This window comes from Sesamum indicum, linkage group LG10 (genome assembly GCF_026168435.1).
Source record: "Sesamum indicum cultivar Baizhima isolate 11 linkage group LG10, ASM2616843v1, whole genome shotgun sequence".
NCBI lineage: Eukaryota > Viridiplantae > Streptophyta > Magnoliopsida > Lamiales > Pedaliaceae > Sesamum > Sesamum indicum.
The window spans coordinates 3,454,051-3,473,737 of NC_142666.1; the positions used below are offsets into that span (position 1 = coordinate 3,454,051).

Here is a 19,687-nt window from a genome sequence, read left to right on the forward strand (position 1 = left end):
AACTATTTGTTATAATTATTTATTATTAACCATGACAATAAATTATAATTAAATATTATAATTCTTGTAATAAATGTTCGAATACAAAATCTCTTATAAAAAAGTTTTGTATCCGAACCATTAGTTTTCCCAACGGGAGCTCTTCAATAAAGTACAAGAGTGTTTGGAGCCTACTTCTGCTTCTCAAAAGTTAAATAATAGAAATAGGGAAAAATGCAAGCAACCCCCTTGTGATATTGCAAATGAGCAAATTACCTCCTTGTGAAAAATAAATAGCGATTTACCTCCCTATATTTTTCAAAATACAACAATTTACCCCCTATGATTTTATAATGAAGCAATCTACCTCCCTATATAAGGAGGTAAATTGCTTCATTTTAAAAAATATAGGGAGGTAAATTACTATATTTTTTCATAGGGGGGTAATGTGCTCATTTTTAATATCACAGGGGAACAAATTGCTATTCACCCTAATAGAAATATATGTAAAAGTAAAATTCGGACATTAATGTCCGAAAAATTATTTTTCATATTTGCAAATAGTCACTTTAAAAGTACTAATGTGAGGGATAATTCAACTTGTCCTAATAAATACTATTTTATTTGTGTTAATTTTTCGTAATGATATTACAAAAATATGTTACTAAATTAATTTATTAATTTTAATTAATGAGCTTTTGATCGATAATTAAAATAAACATTAATTATTCGATGATTTGAATTGATTATAATTAAAATTTAAATAATGATCTTGATTTTATTCTAACGATGGACCTATAGTAATCTTTCCACGAGTTTTGTTGAATTGATTTTGTGTATACCGTATATTAATCGAGTTTAACTAATCTATATTTCATTTGTATTATTTTTATTCTTCAAACTATCAAGATAAGTTTTAATTAATTTTTATTAAAGAAAATGTTCATTTAAAGGTACTACGAAAACAAAGATGAAATTTTTCGACAAATTGACTAAAGTATCAATAAAGAAAAAAATATATATAATAAAATAATAATTATACAAAATTTTAATAATTTTTATATATTAAGTAAACCTAGTTGATTGATTTATTCAAAATTTATAAATTCAATTATTTTCGATTAATGTAGCTAAATAGAGATTTTATGGTATTCGATATACCAATATACCTATAGGTATTTTAGGGGTCTAAAACCCCACCCTCTATCCAGTAATTAAATTTTAGGGATGGCATGGGATTCCTGACAGGTTTTTAGCTGTAATTGGATTTTGGTGGTTTAAATCCAGACCCGATTTTTTTAATATTTTTTATATATTTTATAATATTTGAAAAGAAAATTGTTTATTTTGTTTATATTTACATATAGTACATAAATATAATACTTTTATGAATTAAAATATGATTTTAAATTCTTTTATGCATGTTTTAATGCATACATAAGTAACATATATCTTGAGAGTTCTAATTTTAGAGTTTAAAATATGCATATATAAATTTATAAGAAAAAAAATTAATCTTATAATAATATTATTTTCTCGTATTTATAAAGTTCAGATAGCATTATTTTTAAAATATATATTTTTAATATTATTAAAATTCATAATTGGGTCTAATGGTCCCAACTCAACGGGTCTGGGGTGGGCCCCGGTCCTGGTCTGGCAAACTCATCTGTTGTCATTCCTATATATTTAGTTTTATTATTTTTAGGGTAGGGTGTGGTCTTCTACACATGCAATATGATGTACGCGTATGAACATATGATTATTATTATTTTAGGGTAAATTACAGTCATTTTTCCTTATGTTTGACATAATTATAAGTACCTTATCGTCATTTGGAAATTACAAATAACCCGCTAATTCTATTGTTCATCTAACAACGAGCTCATTTCATTACATTTTCATTCAATTCTTGGGGTGAAATGATCAAAATGTCCTTTTGAATTATATATTATATATAATTTTTAGCACTTTCTAAATTAATTGTATGGACTAATATGTCTATAAATTATTTATTTTACGCATCCTTGATTTTTTTATAATTTTTTTAATTTATTTCTATATTTTTTTAAAAAATTCAACAAAAATAAAGTAGTTACCATCTACGAACTACGTAATTATTTTTCATAACTAACTTTTTGTTCTAGCTCTAACATTTAGCTCAGAACTCAAAACTCATAACTCAAAAAACTAGCTCTAAATTTGCTGCTAGTTCAGGTAAGTAGAAACAGTTGACCCATACGACATTTATGTCACTAGTTAACCTATTACTTGATTCATGATCATTCAAATAATCGTACATTAGTTATAGTTGTAGTAATTATTGCATTTAAATTCTAGTGGAAACTCTGTGTATTTTACTACTCGATAGCTAGTGCACTTGCTGGTGATCTATATATATTTTAGCAATCAATAATCTACCTTTTTCTTATATGAGTGGATATTATTCACCCATTTACGAGCCTAAATAAAAAGTATACACCACATGTTCCATATCCTGTTAGACTATCTAACACACATACGACTCCCTTTTAAAAACAATAATTGTGACGCCCAAAGAATTTTATATATAGTTGAGAGATTAATTGGTAGCTATTAAGAAATTTGAATGTAATTACAAATAAATTATACGGTGAAATTCGAATATATTATAATTTGAATGGAGTTAATTGGAGTTATTATAATATTCGGGAGTAAATTATATAAATTAAGAAATTAGAAAAGCATAGTAGTTATTTTGAAATTTTTCTAAAATTAAATTAAAAAATAATAGAATAAAAAAATAGGAAATGGATGGAAAGTGACATGTGCAGTCACTTCCCACCACCTCACACACATATATATATATATATATATATATATATATTTTGCAAGACACTATTCACACAAACACACGCACACAAATCTGTACACACTCGCGGAAAGAGGTATGGAATTTCTGATTTTAATTTATATAATTATATTATTTGATTAGTTAATTTGTTAAATATAGTTTATATTTTTTGATATAATAGTTAATCGAAAAATTTTATGAGTTTGACTTAAGAATATTCTATTTGGTTAATTAAATTATTAAGTTTGTTGAATTTAGTCATTGTCATAAATTAATTTACTTAATTCCATCGGCCTATTGACCAAATACTTAATTGTATGTATTGGTGTTTAATCAAATTCTATAATAGTGAGAAATTGATAGAAAATTTATAAAAATATTCGAAAACTATATTTAAGAAATATTAGGATATTATATTTAAAAAATACACTTGGCTTTCAAAAGGAAATACGATCATTTTTATAATAATTTAGGTTAGAAATATTATTAAGAACGGTAGTTATAAAGATATGAGGGATTTGATAAAATGAATTCTTATGAGTTAGTCGATAAATTAAATATTTGACTGAGAAGTTTAGAAGATTTAGTTATTTACGAAAAAAATAGAGCGGAAGTTTAAATTTTGATATAAAGAAAAATATTAAAATAAAAGTTATGAATTTTATTTAATATTTTATTAAGAATTTATGATAGTTATTTATTGATTATATGTATTATAGGACGTAACGATAAAGTAGAAGATTGTGCAGCCATTTGTATTACTGTAATCATTTGACATTTGAGGTAAATACAATTAATTGGGTTTATATATATATATATATATATTGGTTGTATATATATTTGATTAAGGATGTTGACTATTTGACTGGATTACCTGGATATCTCTAAAATTGTTATTATGTGCTTATTTGTGGTTATGCTGTACAGAAGTCAAATGAATGATTATGTGATCGTATAATTAATTGTTAAATGAAATCAATGAGAAGTTTTTGACGAGAAAATAATTATTAAATAAAATTGAATGATGAAGTTAATGATGTGATATTGTGAATTGAAATAAAAAGATGGCTTACCTAACTTGGGAGCATACTGCAATGGCTTATGATGATATCATCAATTACAAGTTGTGGGCTGTCATTGATCGACGGAGATGATGTGACATATCATACAAGCTGTGTGTTGTGTGGTATCATTCAGGATGGGGTGTCATACAAGCTGTGTGCTATGAGATATTGAGGGAAAAAAAATAAAGAATGAGATAGTGTGATTGAGGTGATGATAGTCGGCAAGACCATTGAGTGATGCACTTCAGTTTGGTTAAGCAGGGCCCTAACAAAAATAAACGACAATGTCAAATATTATGTTGTCGGTTGAGTTATGATTGCGGACATGTGTTGTTTCTTACATCTGCTATTGCTATATGAGGAACATCTGTTGGTTAGTGTGATTGCATCTTACTTGACTTGTTGCATACGTATATATATATATATATAGATTGATTATACTTATTGAGTATACAACTCATTCCTTACCTTACATTTTTCATGGAACAAGTCACAGTACGGCTATCTAAATTGAATCATAAGCCGACCATCAATATCACTAGATGAATCATCAGTGTCATCTTAAATAGGGAGTTTTAGCTACATAATTGGAAAAACATTAAACTTTCAGTCGATTTGTATTTTTGGTTTTGTAATAACTGGAATCTGTAATTTTCTCCTTTTCCTATTCCTATAAATGTTAAGGTTAAAGATAAGATACAATATTTTAATCACATATGTCATTATGTGATGTTTACATAATATATCAAATAAAAGTATAATTTAACATATTGAGTTAAATGTAAAATTATCATAGAAAATAAAATTATATGAGCTTCTGTCATGATCTGTTTCTGTAGTGTAAGAGATATTTGTATTTAAAAACAATATTTTATATACACACTTAGCGTACACTGAAGATGAAATAAAATATAAACGGAACATCAAATTAGAATATCCCGACGGATTTTTTACTTCAATTGTCGTTATCGGATTGAATTTTTTATTTCAAGTCCGATTGCATCTTCAATTCTGGTTATTTTCAGGAAAAGTCTTTATATACGTAGCCTATATATGTCAAGTTGAATTGAATGTGTAACAGGATTGAAAAATTACATTTTACGTCCCACAAATTAGTCAATTTTATGATTTCGATCCCATTATTTTTTAACTTACTACATTGTATCCGATAATTCCAAAAAAAAATTTGTAGTTCTAGTTCCAATTCTTAACTTCATCAAAATTTATGACGAAAATAACACGTGAATTGCAAGAGCTCTCCGCTGAGGCTTGGGACTAAAACTACAAATTTCTTGAAGTTATGGAATGGAATGTGGTGAGTTAAAAAATAATAGGATCAAAAGCGCAAAAAAGTTAAAGTTATGGCACATAAAATGTAATTTTCCCTTACATTATTTAGAATTAAAAAAATCCAATCCAAGTCTATAAAATTGAAATAATAGCTCCATGTTATATACATTACTTAAGTATAAAGCCCCCTAGTTTGACGCTCAATTAAATAACAAAATAATTAGAATATGCAGAATTGCCAAATTAATTAAAAATGTGCATCGTGCAATGCCATCAGTTCTCTAGTGTTCAAGTTATTGTTCGCTCTAATTTTACATAATTTTACATTTTCGTCTTGAAGATGGCTGGATGTAGAGGCGATGTTTTGAAACTTATAAGCCACGTGACCTTTGTTGTCAATCGATATGGAACGCATGACAGCATCATAAAACGGTCGAACGGAATTTCTGCACGCGGAAGCAACTCATCAATAGTCAACTGACTTTAATGTGAAAAAAAAGTCATAGCGGTGTAATAATATAAAAAGAAGCATGATCTGCGGCTGAGTTTTGAAATTCAAAGTTATTTAATACGTGCATATTATTTAACAGGAAATCCAGTTGTGATCTTACATGCCGTTTTTCAAGAACATTGAGACTGATGCAATGCCTTAGCTCATCAAGATATAGTCGTCTGACTCTGAGCAGATCTCAATAGGAGAAAAGGGAAGCCAAAGACAGAAGAAAAATTTTATGCATATGGTGCAGGTCTGCTGCTGAAACCAAGCAGGAATGGCTCAGTTGATAGGGACGGACGAAATCGAGGCGGTCAGGATTGAGCTAGCAGAGATTGGAAGGAGCTTGAGGTCGTCGTTCCGGCAGAGTGCATCGTTCTTTCGTAGCAATTCGGCTTTAAGTTCATCGGCTAGGACTAATGATCTTGATGACGAGGTTATCTCACAGTGGGCTGCAGTCGAGAGGCTGCCGACTTACAACAGGCTGAGATCTTCGTTGTTCGATGAAAATGGTGGGAATGAAGGGAAGAAGGTGGTTGATGTTACTAAGCTTGGTGGCCCTGAGAAGCATATGTTCATAGAGAGGCTAATTAGACATATTGAACATGACAACTTGAAGCTGTTGCATAAAATGAGGAGAAGAATTGATAAGTATGAAATCTTGTCCTTGTCTGGATTAGTCCAGTGATTGTTTTCTTGTAATGAAAGATTCAATGTTTTGCCTACAGAGTTGGTGTAAAGCTTCCCACGATTGAGGTCAGATACGCCAATCTGCGTGTAGAAGCTGAGTGTCAGGTCGTCGAAGGGAAGCCCCTTCCGACTCTCTGGAATACTCTGAAAAGCATGCTTTCGGTATGCATCGTGCCATAACAGACTCATCGTGTTTTTATGGTGTTTTTCTTTGGTTTTAGGAGATAGAGAGAGAGAGGACCGAGACGTGTCTGTGGCTTTTCGAGTTTTTAGTATGTAATTTGGTTTTGGATTTTGTGACGGTGCAAGACAAATAAATATAAGTTAATACACAATGAATTCTGTGTTCCACCGGACAAGTTTAGTGTACAATTTTGGCCAAATACAACCTATGTAACTACCTGGAATTAGGTGTATTGTCCGATAGTTCATCTGAATATCTCTTAGCGCACATGACATGATTTCTTCGTTTCAAGGAAGGAAGAAATCAAATGGACAAAGATCATTAGATGTACATTAACTTGCTTGTGTTTCTTTGCATATCATGAATAACGAATGCAATTTTTGCAAACAGACCGTCACCCGGCTGCCTGGTTTACCATCACAAGATGCCCACATCCACATCATTAAGGACGTTAGTGGTGTCATTAGGCCTGGAAGGTACATAGCAGCAGACGCTTTCGACTAACGAAAACATAGTCCTCAAACAGTATACAGTACGCAGTATGCTTTATCTTGTATCTGACTAAAGGTTTTCTAATGGCAGAATTACCCTATTACTTGGTCCTCCAGGGTGTGGGAAGACTACACTGTTGAAAGCTCTATCAGGGAACTTGGACAAATCACTCAAGGTGCCTTTCCGTTTTTTTATTTATTACGTTTGAAATGCGGAATCTATGTGATCGTACCTGAAAGATTAGCTCATATAGAAGCGAGACTCGTTTCACTTTTGTTCTGATGGAGCAGAAGCAATTAAATTCGAGGAAATAAATCGAAAAGTTCGTCTCCGGTTCGGTCCAAAAATACCTCACATACAAGCAATAACATGATATACATTATGCCTAAATGGAAACTTTGAAAAATGAATAAAGTTTGCTAAAAAATAACAAAATTCCAGTAAACATTCGGATAATAGTCAAAATGATGGAATTTTGAGATGAACGCTGGCCCCTCACAACAATAGTGATGATTATGAGGGGCTAGATTCTCCTGAAAAATACCGTCGTGTGCATAGGTACATTGGCCTATAACTCTTCCCGAATCAAAACTTATAGCCTGTTTGAAGTTCCACGTCAAACTGCATACTTTAAGCACTACGTTTATCCATCCAAACAATCCCAAAATGCATCCGCCTTTTTTTCAACTTTATATAGTTTTTCCCTGTTCTTTTCAGTAATTGGAGCTAAGTAGTGTAAATAACACAGGAAGAGAATTCCTTTTTCCTCTTTCACAGGTTACTGGTGAGATTTCATACAATGGATATAAACTGGAGGAGTTTGTAGCACAGAAAACTTCGGCTTACATCAGCCAACATGATGTGCACATCCCGGAAATGACTGTCAGGGAAACGCTCGATTTTTCAGCTCATTGTCAGGGAATTGGTAGCAGAGCAGGTACGTCATTTCATACATAGAAATTTAAAAAATTCGTATCTTTAGAAACTGTTTACGTAGTAATGAGCTTGATGTGCTCTCTTTTTCTAAAGATATTATGGCCGAGGTTAGCAGACGGGAGAAAGAAGCCAAAATCGTCCCTGATCCTGATGTTGATACTTACATGAAGGTACTTTTAGTTCCTTACATTCTGACTTTCCTTTGTACAATGCAAATGTGATTATACATGCAAACTTAAAGTGGATCTTGATTCAACTTTAGTAAGAGGTTGTTTGCGGTAGCTTATAAGCTTTTCAAAACATCTTATAAGATTTTTCAGAGCCCGTTTAAAGCAGCCTGAGCAAAGTGCAGCTCTTAAATGCTTATACACGGGCTTAATCTTTTGCAGGATTACTGTACTAACACGCTAATTTGTGCAGGCAATTTCTGTGGAAGGACAAAAGACAACGCTTCAGACAGACTACATATTGAAGGTATTTTCTTCTTAAATGCAATTATCAGTTCATTCTAGTATCTTGTAATAGAGTACCTGGCCAACAATTTACGTACTCTTTGACATTTTTAGATTCTTGGCCTTGATATCTGTGCCGACACAATCTTTGGCGATGCAATGAGAAGAGGCATCTCAGGAGGCCAGAAGAAGAGACTGACAACAGGTAATTCTTAATGCATTGATTGCTGACAACTAAGAGCTTCAGTGCATAGGTTTGTAGGTTAGAAGATTTTATTACTGAACATATTATGTGCAGCCGAGATGCTTGTTGGGCCGACAAAAGCTTTCTTTATGGATGAAATCTCAAATGGCCTCGACAGCTCGACCACGTATCAGATTATTTCTTGCCTTCAACAACTAGCCCACATCACAGATGCTACAATACTCGTTTCACTTCTCCAGCCAGCACCAGAAACGTTTGATCTCTTTGACGACATTATGTTGATGGGAGAAGGTAAAATAGTCTATCATGGACCACGAAGCGATGTTTTAGAATTTTTCAGTAGCTGCGGATTTAAGTGCCCTGAAAGGAAAGGAGTGGCTGATTTTCTCCAGGAGGCAAGTACATAACCAGACTGCAATCATATTCTTGATTTCTTGTCTTCTAAGTCGAAGTAGTTAATGATTGCTCACCTTTACCAGGTTATCTCTAGAAAAGATCAAGAACAGTACTGGCATGACACTCAGAAATCCTATCGTTACGTCTCTCTAGATACATTTGCAAGGAAATTTACGGAGTCTCCTCAAGGGAAGAAGCTCTCTGAGGACCTCTCGTCGCCATTTGATAAGTCCATGAGCCACAAGAGTGCCATTTGTTTCAGCAAGTATTCTCTTCCTAAGTGGACTCTATTTAAGGCCTGTATGTCAAGAGAAAATCTTCTCATGAAGAGGAATTCTTTCATTTATGTATTCAAAGCCTTTCAGGTCAGTGTAGTTATCATCCCTGGCAGTATCATCAATTCCTCGTTAGATTTCAACTGTGTATGAAAAGATCACTCTGTTTCCAGGTTCTCTTCATTGCATTTGTTGCTATGACAGTGTTCTTGAGGACGCAGATGCACGTTGATCTTATCCACGCCAATAATTACATGGGAGCTCTGTTTTACACTCTCGTCATTCTTCTAATAGATGGAATACCCGAACTCTCAATGACAGTTGCAAGACTTGAAGTTTTCTACAAACAGAGAGACTTGTTCTTCTATCCAGCCTGGGCATTTGCTATCCCGAATGCCATTATCAAGATTCCTCTCTCATTGTTGGCGGCCGTGGTGTGGACGTCCGTCACTTATTACACTATTGGGTACAGCCCGGAGGCTGGAAGGTTGGTGCCACCTTCTATATACTACTCAGCAAGTTGAATACTTCATGTTTCCATATGACCAAGAATCATCATTGTTTCAGGTTTTTCCGGCAAATGCTGTTGGTATTTTTTGTGCATTTGGCTTCGATATCTTTGTTTCGTTTCTTGGCATCTGTCTTCCGAGGCCTGGTTGCATCTGCAACAGCCGGTAGTGTGGCATTATTGTTTGCATTGTTGTTCAGTGGCTTCATGATCCCGAGACGTGAGTAGCTTTCATGTCTGCTTTAACTTTTAATAGATTACAAGAGCGCTTGCAATAGCTTAATTTAAATGCTTATCACCTTTTGTTGAATATAAATTGAAATACGTATAAACGTTCCAACATTCAACTTTTTTCCACTTTTCACTTTTGTTTTCAAATATTCATAACTTTTAGTACAACTCTTGCAAACGCCCCCTATACTTTGACGGGGTGCTCATGGAGTAATGTCTTCTTGCAGCATCGATGCCCGCTTGGTTAAAATGGGCATTTTGGGTTTCTCCGCTGTCGTATGGGGAGATAGGATTTGCAGTGAATGAATTCCTCGCTCCAAGATGGCAAAAGGTGAGTATGCGCATATATTTAACATCATTACCATCAAGATCAAGAATTAACGTTGATCATAACGTCTGCGTTTCTTGTATGTGTGAAGGAGCTGCCTGGAAATACAACTATAGGACATCAAACACTTGAAAACCGCGGTCTAGACTTTGCTGGAGAATACTTCTGGATATCAATTGGAGCCTTGTTCGGAATAACAATGCTTCTGAATGTTGGATTTGCATTGGCCTTAACTTTCTCGAAACGTAAGAACATCAGTGGTCTAATTGTATGTCATGCAATTATTGTTCGAACAATCAAAATAACTATATTGACAATGTGCCAGCTCCTGGTTCTCGCGTTATTATTTCAAGCGAAAAGCTCTCCCAACTACAAGGAAGTAAAGAGCAGGACGATGAAGCTCAGAAGACAGAAGAACAAACCTCGAAGGTTTCTCCTCCTAATACCACTTCAAAATCTAATACAGGTAAGATATTGTCCTTACATTTGTTTCTTGAGAATATATGAGAGTTAGTCTGATGTTTGAGGGTGTTTCTGGTGTGTTGCAGACAAAATGGTCTTACCCTTTGAACCACTAAGCATTGTGTTTCAAGAGGTGCAATATTACGTTGAAACCCCCGCGGTAAACATGGAAACCAGCAACTTCATTTCAATCTTTTTACATAGTTTAGTATATTAAGAAAACAGCAGAACTAAGTTACATGGTCCACTTTGTTTCCTGATCCCGTTTCAGGCGATGAAAGAGCGCGGTTTCACACAGGACAGGCTTCAGCTTCTATGTGATATCACCGGTGCGTTCAGGCCCGGTGTGCTCACAGCACTAATGGGCGTAAGCGGAGCAGGGAAAACAACTCTTCTTGATGTACTTTCCGGTAGAAAGACCAGTGGAATTGTCGAAGGAGAAATCAGAATTGGAGGCTACCCTAAAGTTCAAAGCACGTTTGCTCGCATTTCAGGTTACTGTGAACAAACTGACATACATTCACCTCAAATAACAGTTGAGGAATCGGTCATCTTTTCTGCTTGGCTACGTCTTCATCCACATATCGATACAAAGACGAAATACGTATGAACAATATCCTCAAGATTCATATTTCTACCTACTTTTAAGCCTATTCTCCATTAGCACAAGTTTAATTCTCTACTGCAATCTCATATATAGGAGTTTGTAAAAGAAGTTCTTGAAACAATTGAGCTTGATGGAATAAAAGATGCATTAGTGGGCTTGCCTGGTGTCAGTGGCCTATCGACTGAGCAACGCAAACGTCTCACGATAGCTGTGGAGCTTGTTGCTAACCCGTCAATTATCTTTATGGACGAGCCGACAACTGGGCTGGATGCCAGAGCAGCTGCAATCGTTATGCGAGCAGTAAAGAATGTGGCGAATACTGGGAGAACCATTGTTTGCACCATACATCAACCGAGTATCGACATATTTGAAGCATTTGATGAGGTAATGCATGACTACAATGAGTCATCTTGGTTGATTAAGGATAAACATAAGATGGCTCTTGTCGTTTATATATGTCGTCAAATATATGTCTAACGGTCCTTTGAACAACAGTTAGTACTCCTGAAAGCTGGCGGCCGCATGATCTACTGCGGACCATTAGGGCGGTACTCCTCTAAAGTGATAGAATATTTTGAGGTGCGTCTTCCAAATGCAATGGATACATCTGTCAGGGGCACATCTTTTTTTGTTTTTCTTTAACAGATTAGAGCTTATTCAACTCTGCATTTTTAACTTTTGTAATAGAGCATCTCCGGTGTGCCAAGAATCAAAGATAACTATAATCCAGCTACATGGATGTTGGAGGTCAGTTCCACTTCTTCAGAAGCTGAACTTGGCATAGACTTTGCCGAGATTTACAAGAATTCAGCCCTGCACGAGTAAGTTCGACGCCCAACTCCTTTCCTCCTTTACTACAAGAAATATGATATTTTGTCATCACAAATTACTAAGACCAAAATTTGAGAAATTATGGTGAATAGCAACTAACCATAGTCATGCAATGGTTATTGGCCTTTGATTTAGTATGCAAGGACAAAACATTCGCTAGCTAGCCATGACAAATGCTGTGGCTATGGCAAAGGACTATAATAAATATTGATTAACCATAGTCAAACTTAAACCTTAACATGGTCAAGATTCACTCATTGCATATATATTGCCCTCTGTTTCTAGGCAGGATTCTGATTCATTTTTTTTTTTTTTTGTTGAAATGCTTAAAGGAGCAACAAGGAACTGGTGAGAAAGCTGAGCAAACCAGCTCCTGGTTCAAAAGATCTGCATTTCCCTACCCGCTACTCGCAAAATGGTTGGGTTCAGTTCAAAACCTGCCTTTGGAAGCAGCACTGGTCTTACTGGAGAAGTCCTTCATACAACTTGATGCGATCACTTCATATGCTCTTCGCCTCTTTACTCTACGGCCTCCTTTTCTGGGGTCAAGCGAAGAAAATGTAAGCACATTACTATCATAAAAGATTTATAATGTCTGAATATACAAATATATACATATATATATATATATGTTATTTATATTTAGTTCGATAACAAGTTTGTTTAGCCATTTTTATGCCGTGTTGAATGACCAACTCATCTAAAAGTTTAAAGACGTGAATCGTATATTTAACATCTCTAACACGCTGCTTTTCATCTTCTGTATTCATAGACATAATCAGCAGAGTCTGTTCACTCTGCTTGGTTCGATGTATAGTTCAACGCTCTTCTGTGGCATAAACAACGCCTCGTCAATTCTTGCGTATGTCAACATAGAGCGAACTGTTTTCTATAGAGAAAAGTTTTCTGGAATGTATGCTCCGTGGGCTTATTCAACTGCTCAGGTAGGCCATGCTTTTGTACTCTTCCATCTTCTTTGAATTATCTGCAACTTCAGATAAAGAGAAAATATGACAAAAACAAGAGAGTTGAAACAACCTATGTGATGAACAAACTTACAGTTCTTCATTCTTATGTATATGTTGTAGTAGCTCAAGAGTGCATCTTTCGATTTTGCAGGTGATAGTAGAGATCCCATATCTCTTGGCACAAACACTTGCCTTCACAGTCATCACATATCCGATGATCGGATATGAATGGTCAGCGCCTAAAGTGTTTTGGTACTTCTATACTATGCTATGTACGCTGCTATACTTCACTTATCTCGGGATGATGTTGATCGCCATAACCCCAAGCTTCATGATAGCTGCCATTTCACAGTCTGGCGTTTACACACTGCTCAATCTGTTTTCTGGATTCTTGATTCCTAGTAAGGTAAGTACTTCTTTTTATAAGCACATATGGTATTCAAATTGCATGAAGTATATATTGCATTTGATCTTGTTTTCTTATTTCTGCAAGCCCTACTTCTGTTTGTCATCCCAACAATTACTAACAGAGTGTCTCCCTCACTTACAGCAAATTCCCAAGTGGTGGGTCTGGTTTTACTATGTGATGCCGACTTCTTGGTCGCTAAATGCCATGCTCACTTCACAGTTTGGAGACGTAGGAAAGCAAATTGTAGTGTTTGGACAGACCAAAACAGTGTCGGCCTTTCTGAACGACTATTTTGGATATCGGCATGATAGGTTACCTCTTGTTGCTGTAATGTTGATTATGTTCCCTATTCTCTTTGCTTCTATCTTTACATTTTGCATTAGCAAATTGAACTTTCAAAAGAGGTAGAGATTGTAGCAAAATGTGTATGTCACCAACTTATTTTGCATTCAGATTTGATTTGATCCGTTGTATACATTTATTTCATCTTCTGCTGTAGAGTGAAAAGCTCTCTTAAACAGTAATGCTAATTATTGGGCGAATGTTGGTCAACTTATTATATCTTACACGCAGCAGCTAAAGAGATGACTTACACAAGTACAAAATAGACAAGCATAATGATTTCTTGCATGGTGAATACTGGTTGCATATATATCTCATTTTAAGGAAGGTCAAATACAAACATTAAGGAAGGCTACAAACGTTAAAAGAAAACCAAATCATACAAGGGACGATAAAATAAACAAGACCTTCAGTTCACGACCAGCAGCAGCAACAATGCTGTTATTCAATGTCTATAGGCGATACATAGCAGTTCTAGTTTTGTGGCTTCTCCCATTTGAGAGGCTTAACGACTTCCCATGTGAAGTCAGGGTCATCCCTTCCGAAGTGGCCGTATGCTGCTGTTTTCAAGAACCTCCCGTTGTTACCCCTCTTCAAATCCAAGTTGATAGAGATCATGCCAGGCCTGAAATCGAAGTTTTCCTTCACAATCTTCAAAATTTCCTTGTCCGGGATCTTTCCAGTGCCATAAGTGTCGACAAAAACAGATAAGGGCTCAGGCACACCAATTGCATACGAGACCTGAACTATGCACCTACGAGCAAGGCCATTGGCAACGATGCTCTTGGCAGCCTGCCTAACGATGTAGGCACCACTGCGATCGACCTTAGTTGGGTCCTTCCCAGAGAAGGCCCCGCCACCATGGGCACCCCAACCACCATATGTGTCAATAATAATTTTACGACCAGTGAGGCCAGCATCACCATGAGGCCCGCCAATAACAAACCGACCAGAAGGGTTGAGGTGGAAGATTGTCTTTTCATCAAGGTACTTCTCAGGGATGACAGGCTTAATAACATGCTCTTTAAGATCCTTGGCTATCTCGTCATTAGTAACTGTCTCGTCATGCTGAGTCGAGATCAGAACCGTGTGCACCCTAATTGGAACCATGGCACCATTATCATTGTAGTACTCTACTGTTACTTGGGTTTTGCCGTCAGGTCTCAACCAGGGACATGTGCCGTCCTTGCGGACTTCTGTCAGACGAGCGCCTAATTTAGTGGCAAGCACATGGCTGAGCGGCATGTACTCAGGGGTCTCATCAGTGGCATAACCAAACATGTGTCCCTGATCACCAGCACCAATCTCTTCAGGCCGCTTGGTCAGGTGGCCATGGACACCTTGAGCAATATCAGGGCTCTGTTGCTCGATGTTGACCAGGACCTTGCACTTGTCAGCATCAAGGCCAACATCATCGGATGTAAATCCTATATTACGGCAGGTGTCTCGGACGATCTTTTCATAGTCTACATTGGCCTTGGTTGTGATCTCGCCAAAGACCATTACCATGTCGGTCTTGGTGCAAGTCTCGCAGGCAACTTTGCTATCAGGGTCTTGTTCCAAGCAGGCATCAAGTACTGCATCAGATATCTGATCACAGAGCTTGTCTGGGTGACCTTCGTTCACAGATTCAGAGGTAAAGAGGAAGGTGTCCATTTCCTTGACCTGGATAAGACAGACCCCAAACAAAATTACCAATCTAAATTTAAGAAACAGAACTTTTTGATTTAAATAGAAATCCGAAATATTAAAAGAACAACATCACTTCTCCATCACTAGAAAGACAGAGTCCCTTGTGCTGCAAATGTAGGACTCGGAATTCATACATGCATCCAGAGAGTTACAGAAATCAATGAATACATCTAATATGAGGTGCCATACATAATTAAGAACAAAAAATGTTTCTCTTAAAAAATTCACCAACACCGGCCAACTTATACCGTACTATAAATCTGTAACACAGGGCACTGCTTCACTAAGTAAAACTTTATTTGCCAAATTTTTGAACATTAACCAGCTTCTACAATTTACAGGACCATAGAACCAGAATAATCCTTTTCTTTTCTCAGCTATCAAGAGAAGCTGCTCGCCAGAGAAACGAATAGTTAGGAACAAGCCACTTATTATAACACAAAAGTTCAATGCAGTGAAGAATAATTACAGCTTAAAACCAAATCACAGAGCACATCTAGCACAATATAATACCAAGGGAACAAATAACCAATCTACTCAAAGGAAGCTGAAGCTAGATCACAAAAAGCAAGAAAGAACCATCCATTTTATGCCCAGCAGAAGTTGCTAAAACAACTTGAATTCATCGTCGAGAATTGTCAGTAAAACCTGCTTAACTTCGAATCAGTACCAGTTCAGATCTTTCACATATCCTTCCTTCTACAACAAATTTCTAACATCTATAAGTACAATCTTAACCGAATAGCTTCAGAAAAAGCAGCAAAAACAAGCAATATCCCAAAGCTCAATTAGTTGAAAAACTTATCCAAAACTCCGAAGCAGAATCTGGGATAGAAAGATCCACAAATATATTCAGAACAAACTTACTAGCTAGAGTAAATAGTTACCAATTCCTAATCCCTCTTCACTTCGTAGAAATTATGTAAAACCAACTAAAGAATTTAATTCAAACATCCAACTCTTAGCCCCACAATCATCTAATAAAAAAAACTCCAGAAGAAAAACTAGAAATGCTGGCCCAAGAGTGAATACAGCATCATTACAAACCACATGATAATTCAAGAGCACAACTCCGAAGCAAGAATCAGATCTACAAGCATATATACAAGCAAGAACAACATTATTATACAAATCCAGAGAGAACCCACTAACAAAACCCATAATCCCATTTCAGAACTAATTGCAAGAACCCCAAAATTCAGTAAAACTTATGCACCTTAATAGATGAACCCAACGGCCGACGAGAAAGGCTTTGACCCTTTGGCTATTAAGGCACTAATTGAGAAATGCCAAATGCTTGCGAGTCTTTACTGAAGAATCAAAGGGCCTATTTATAGACGGAGCTCTTCGAAAGCATTGGTCGATTGGGGGTAGAGTGTGAAGGGTTCTGTATGGTAGGGACCAGGGTACTAGGGTTTGGTCGGGCGGATGATGGCCATGTTTCGACCGTCGATTATGTACGTAGGTATGAGGTGACGGTGGAGATTGATTGGAGTCGGTGGGAGAGAATGACGGATTTATTACCTATAATTATGTATTGAGATATTTTAGTCTGAATCTGAATCTGATCTGATGAATCCAAATAGATTATATAAATAATTAAATTACTTATTGTTTATTTGTCTTTACTATTTTCATTTTATAGATTTATTAATTACATTTAGACCCCTCTAAAACGTGATATTACAATTTCTTGTAAGAAAAACTTTTGAAATTACTATTATACTCCTTTTAAAAATTCTTAAACCCATTCTAAAATGCACGCTCGATGTAGATTAGGATTTAGAATACGTATTCCCATACGTACGGATTAGACATTTTCTTTTTTATCCATGGTATTAGTTATTCCCAATATAAAAGGAATAAATTATTTTTTTATATTACTAATATATACATTAAAAATAATGAGTTCAATATAGAATATTTAAATATGTGTTATCAAAATATAAAAGTATATGATATAAAGAATTATTTTTTCTAATATTTTATTAAATATAATATCAACTTAGTTAAAATATTTATATGCATCTTACCAAATATTTACTATAACTACAAAATTATATACCATATTTTATTATTTTATATTTTTAATATGTGCTAAAGTTATAAATAATAAGTACTTTATTAGAAATTTAAATATACGACAACATCCAAAATATAATAATGAACTTAACATTCCAAATATTTCTATGTAACGAGACTTTTGTGCAATTATTTTTTGTTTAAATTTTTAAATTTTATTACTATTTACCAAATATACAAATGAGTGATTCTAAGAATTTTTGTTCAATTCATTTTCTTATTCTTTTAGCATATCAAGCATATGAATGGTATACTAAAATCATTCATTTTCTATCTTTATTCCATTCTTAAATTTATTCTATTTCCACTAAAATTCATTCCTACATACTAATCGCCTTCTTAGCGTTAGATGCGCAAAATTTGATTCCCTATTTGAGATTGGCGATTATGAAGAATTAAAATCTATGTTGTATAGTATTTATTCAATATGACACGTTCGAGAGTTAAATCCGCATACAATCTGAACTAGTTACGTATGATGTGATGCGAATCTATATAACTGTGTCTGAAACTTATATAAACACCCTTACAAAGCTTAACAATAACCTCGTAAGTGGTCAAACATTTCGTAATTTTCTTAATCGAGACGTACCAATCTAATTCCGACCTGACTTGAATATGGGTATGTACGAACTTATGATGACCATCAGTGGTTCACGTAAAATCTTTCAACTCAAGAATGACGTCTATAAATATTAGCCCTATACCTCAAGTACGTACATTTTTTGACACTTTGAATATTCTTACAACTTTCATACTTTCTCCCATACGCTTCTTACTATTTTAAACATTCGAGAGTTATAACCGAGACCTTTTTCTAGTATTGCTTCACGTGTTCCTTTCTTGCAGGACATGCTACTGAATATCCAAGTTTGAAGAAAATAAAAAAGTATGAATTTAGATTATTTAATCAAAATACGTACCTAATTAATTTGAATAGAAAATATAATTTTTTTAAAAGAAAATATAACTAATTTAAAAGCTCATTTGATGATAGATTGGATCTTGGTTTTTGTTTATTAATTTAAAAGATTTCAATTCTAAGTATTTTTCATTAAGAAATAAAGTTAATAATTCATTTGATGAAGCCCACATTTTTTTATATGTTATGTCAATATCAGAAAAAAAAATCACATACAGAGATGGGTCAATAATTAGCTGAAAAAACTTTGTGATAGACATATAGATGATATAATAATTTGATGTGATGTATACTTTATGTTTGCGACACCCGAAAAAATATAATTTTTTGGTATAATTAATTATCATAAAAACTAATGAATTATGACCATATCACGATTATTAGCCGTCGTTTTTGCAAGTAAGAATAAAAGATTAACTAATATTTTGATCATTATAAGTAAACTTATGACAATATTGATTAACCGTGGCTAAAACTTGAGCTTTGAATTGGTTTTATTTTCATAGTAGATAGTTACATCTCAACATACCATTATTCAGAAAAAACAAAAATTGTGCATAAATTATTGTTATGAACAATTAGTAACGCATAAATAATGACGACTTACTGTCACTAAATTTTGTAATTATTAATATGTCACTAATCTATACCTATACTATATAGAAAAGAAAACCCCAGTTTTACTTACAAATGGCGGTTACTTATACAGCAACACCAATTTTTCAAATTTACCAAAAATATCCCGTATGTATTTTTCGACCACCCTTATGTATTTTTCGACCACCCTATTCAAATTTTTCTTTTCACCTATATATCTATGCTAATATAGAAAAGAAAGACCATTTTTCAATCACAAACGACGATTTGTGACACCAAGACACCATTTTTTTCTTTTCTTGTATCAATAATATCTATAAATTATTTTATTTATTTATTTATATATTTATTGAAATGTGATATGTTGATTTATATATTTTATTATTATGTATAACATATTTTAAATCGTAAAATAATAT

The 19,687-nt window shown here is 34.4% G+C and overlaps 2 protein-coding genes across 2 annotated transcripts; one reads left to right on the forward strand and one right to left on the reverse strand.

Moving 5' to 3' along the window:
• Positions 1-5,729: 5,729 nt before the first annotated feature.
• LOC105172458 (pleiotropic drug resistance protein 3) lies at positions 5,730-14,151 on the forward strand. The gene is made up of 24 exons (XM_011093892.3): positions 5,730-6,310; positions 6,388-6,511; positions 6,924-7,009; positions 7,116-7,200; positions 7,803-7,962; positions 8,055-8,131; positions 8,382-8,435; positions 8,528-8,618; positions 8,712-9,013; positions 9,098-9,379; positions 9,463-9,776; positions 9,857-10,017; positions 10,256-10,359; positions 10,448-10,601; positions 10,682-10,822; positions 10,905-10,978; positions 11,090-11,422; positions 11,519-11,809; positions 11,921-12,004; positions 12,113-12,246; positions 12,589-12,816; positions 13,029-13,200; positions 13,376-13,630; positions 13,775-14,151. Exons 1-24 carry the CDS (start codon positions 5,937-5,939, stop codon positions 14,039-14,041), a joined length of 4,347 nt encoding a protein of 1,448 aa, XP_011092194.1. The 5' UTR covers positions 5,730-5,936; the 3' UTR covers positions 14,042-14,151.
• Positions 14,152-14,254: 103 nt separating this feature from the next.
• Positions 14,255-17,041, reverse strand: LOC105172459 (S-adenosylmethionine synthase 1). Its single transcript, XM_011093893.3, has 2 exons — positions 16,884-17,041; positions 14,255-15,640 (listed from the first exon to the last, which is right to left on the reverse strand). The coding sequence occupies exon 2, from the start codon at positions 15,629-15,631 to the stop codon at positions 14,450-14,452; it is 1,182 nt and encodes a 393-aa protein (XP_011092195.1). The 5' UTR covers positions 15,632-15,640; positions 16,884-17,041; the 3' UTR covers positions 14,255-14,449.
• Between the last annotated feature and the right edge of the window lie 2,646 nt (positions 17,042-19,687).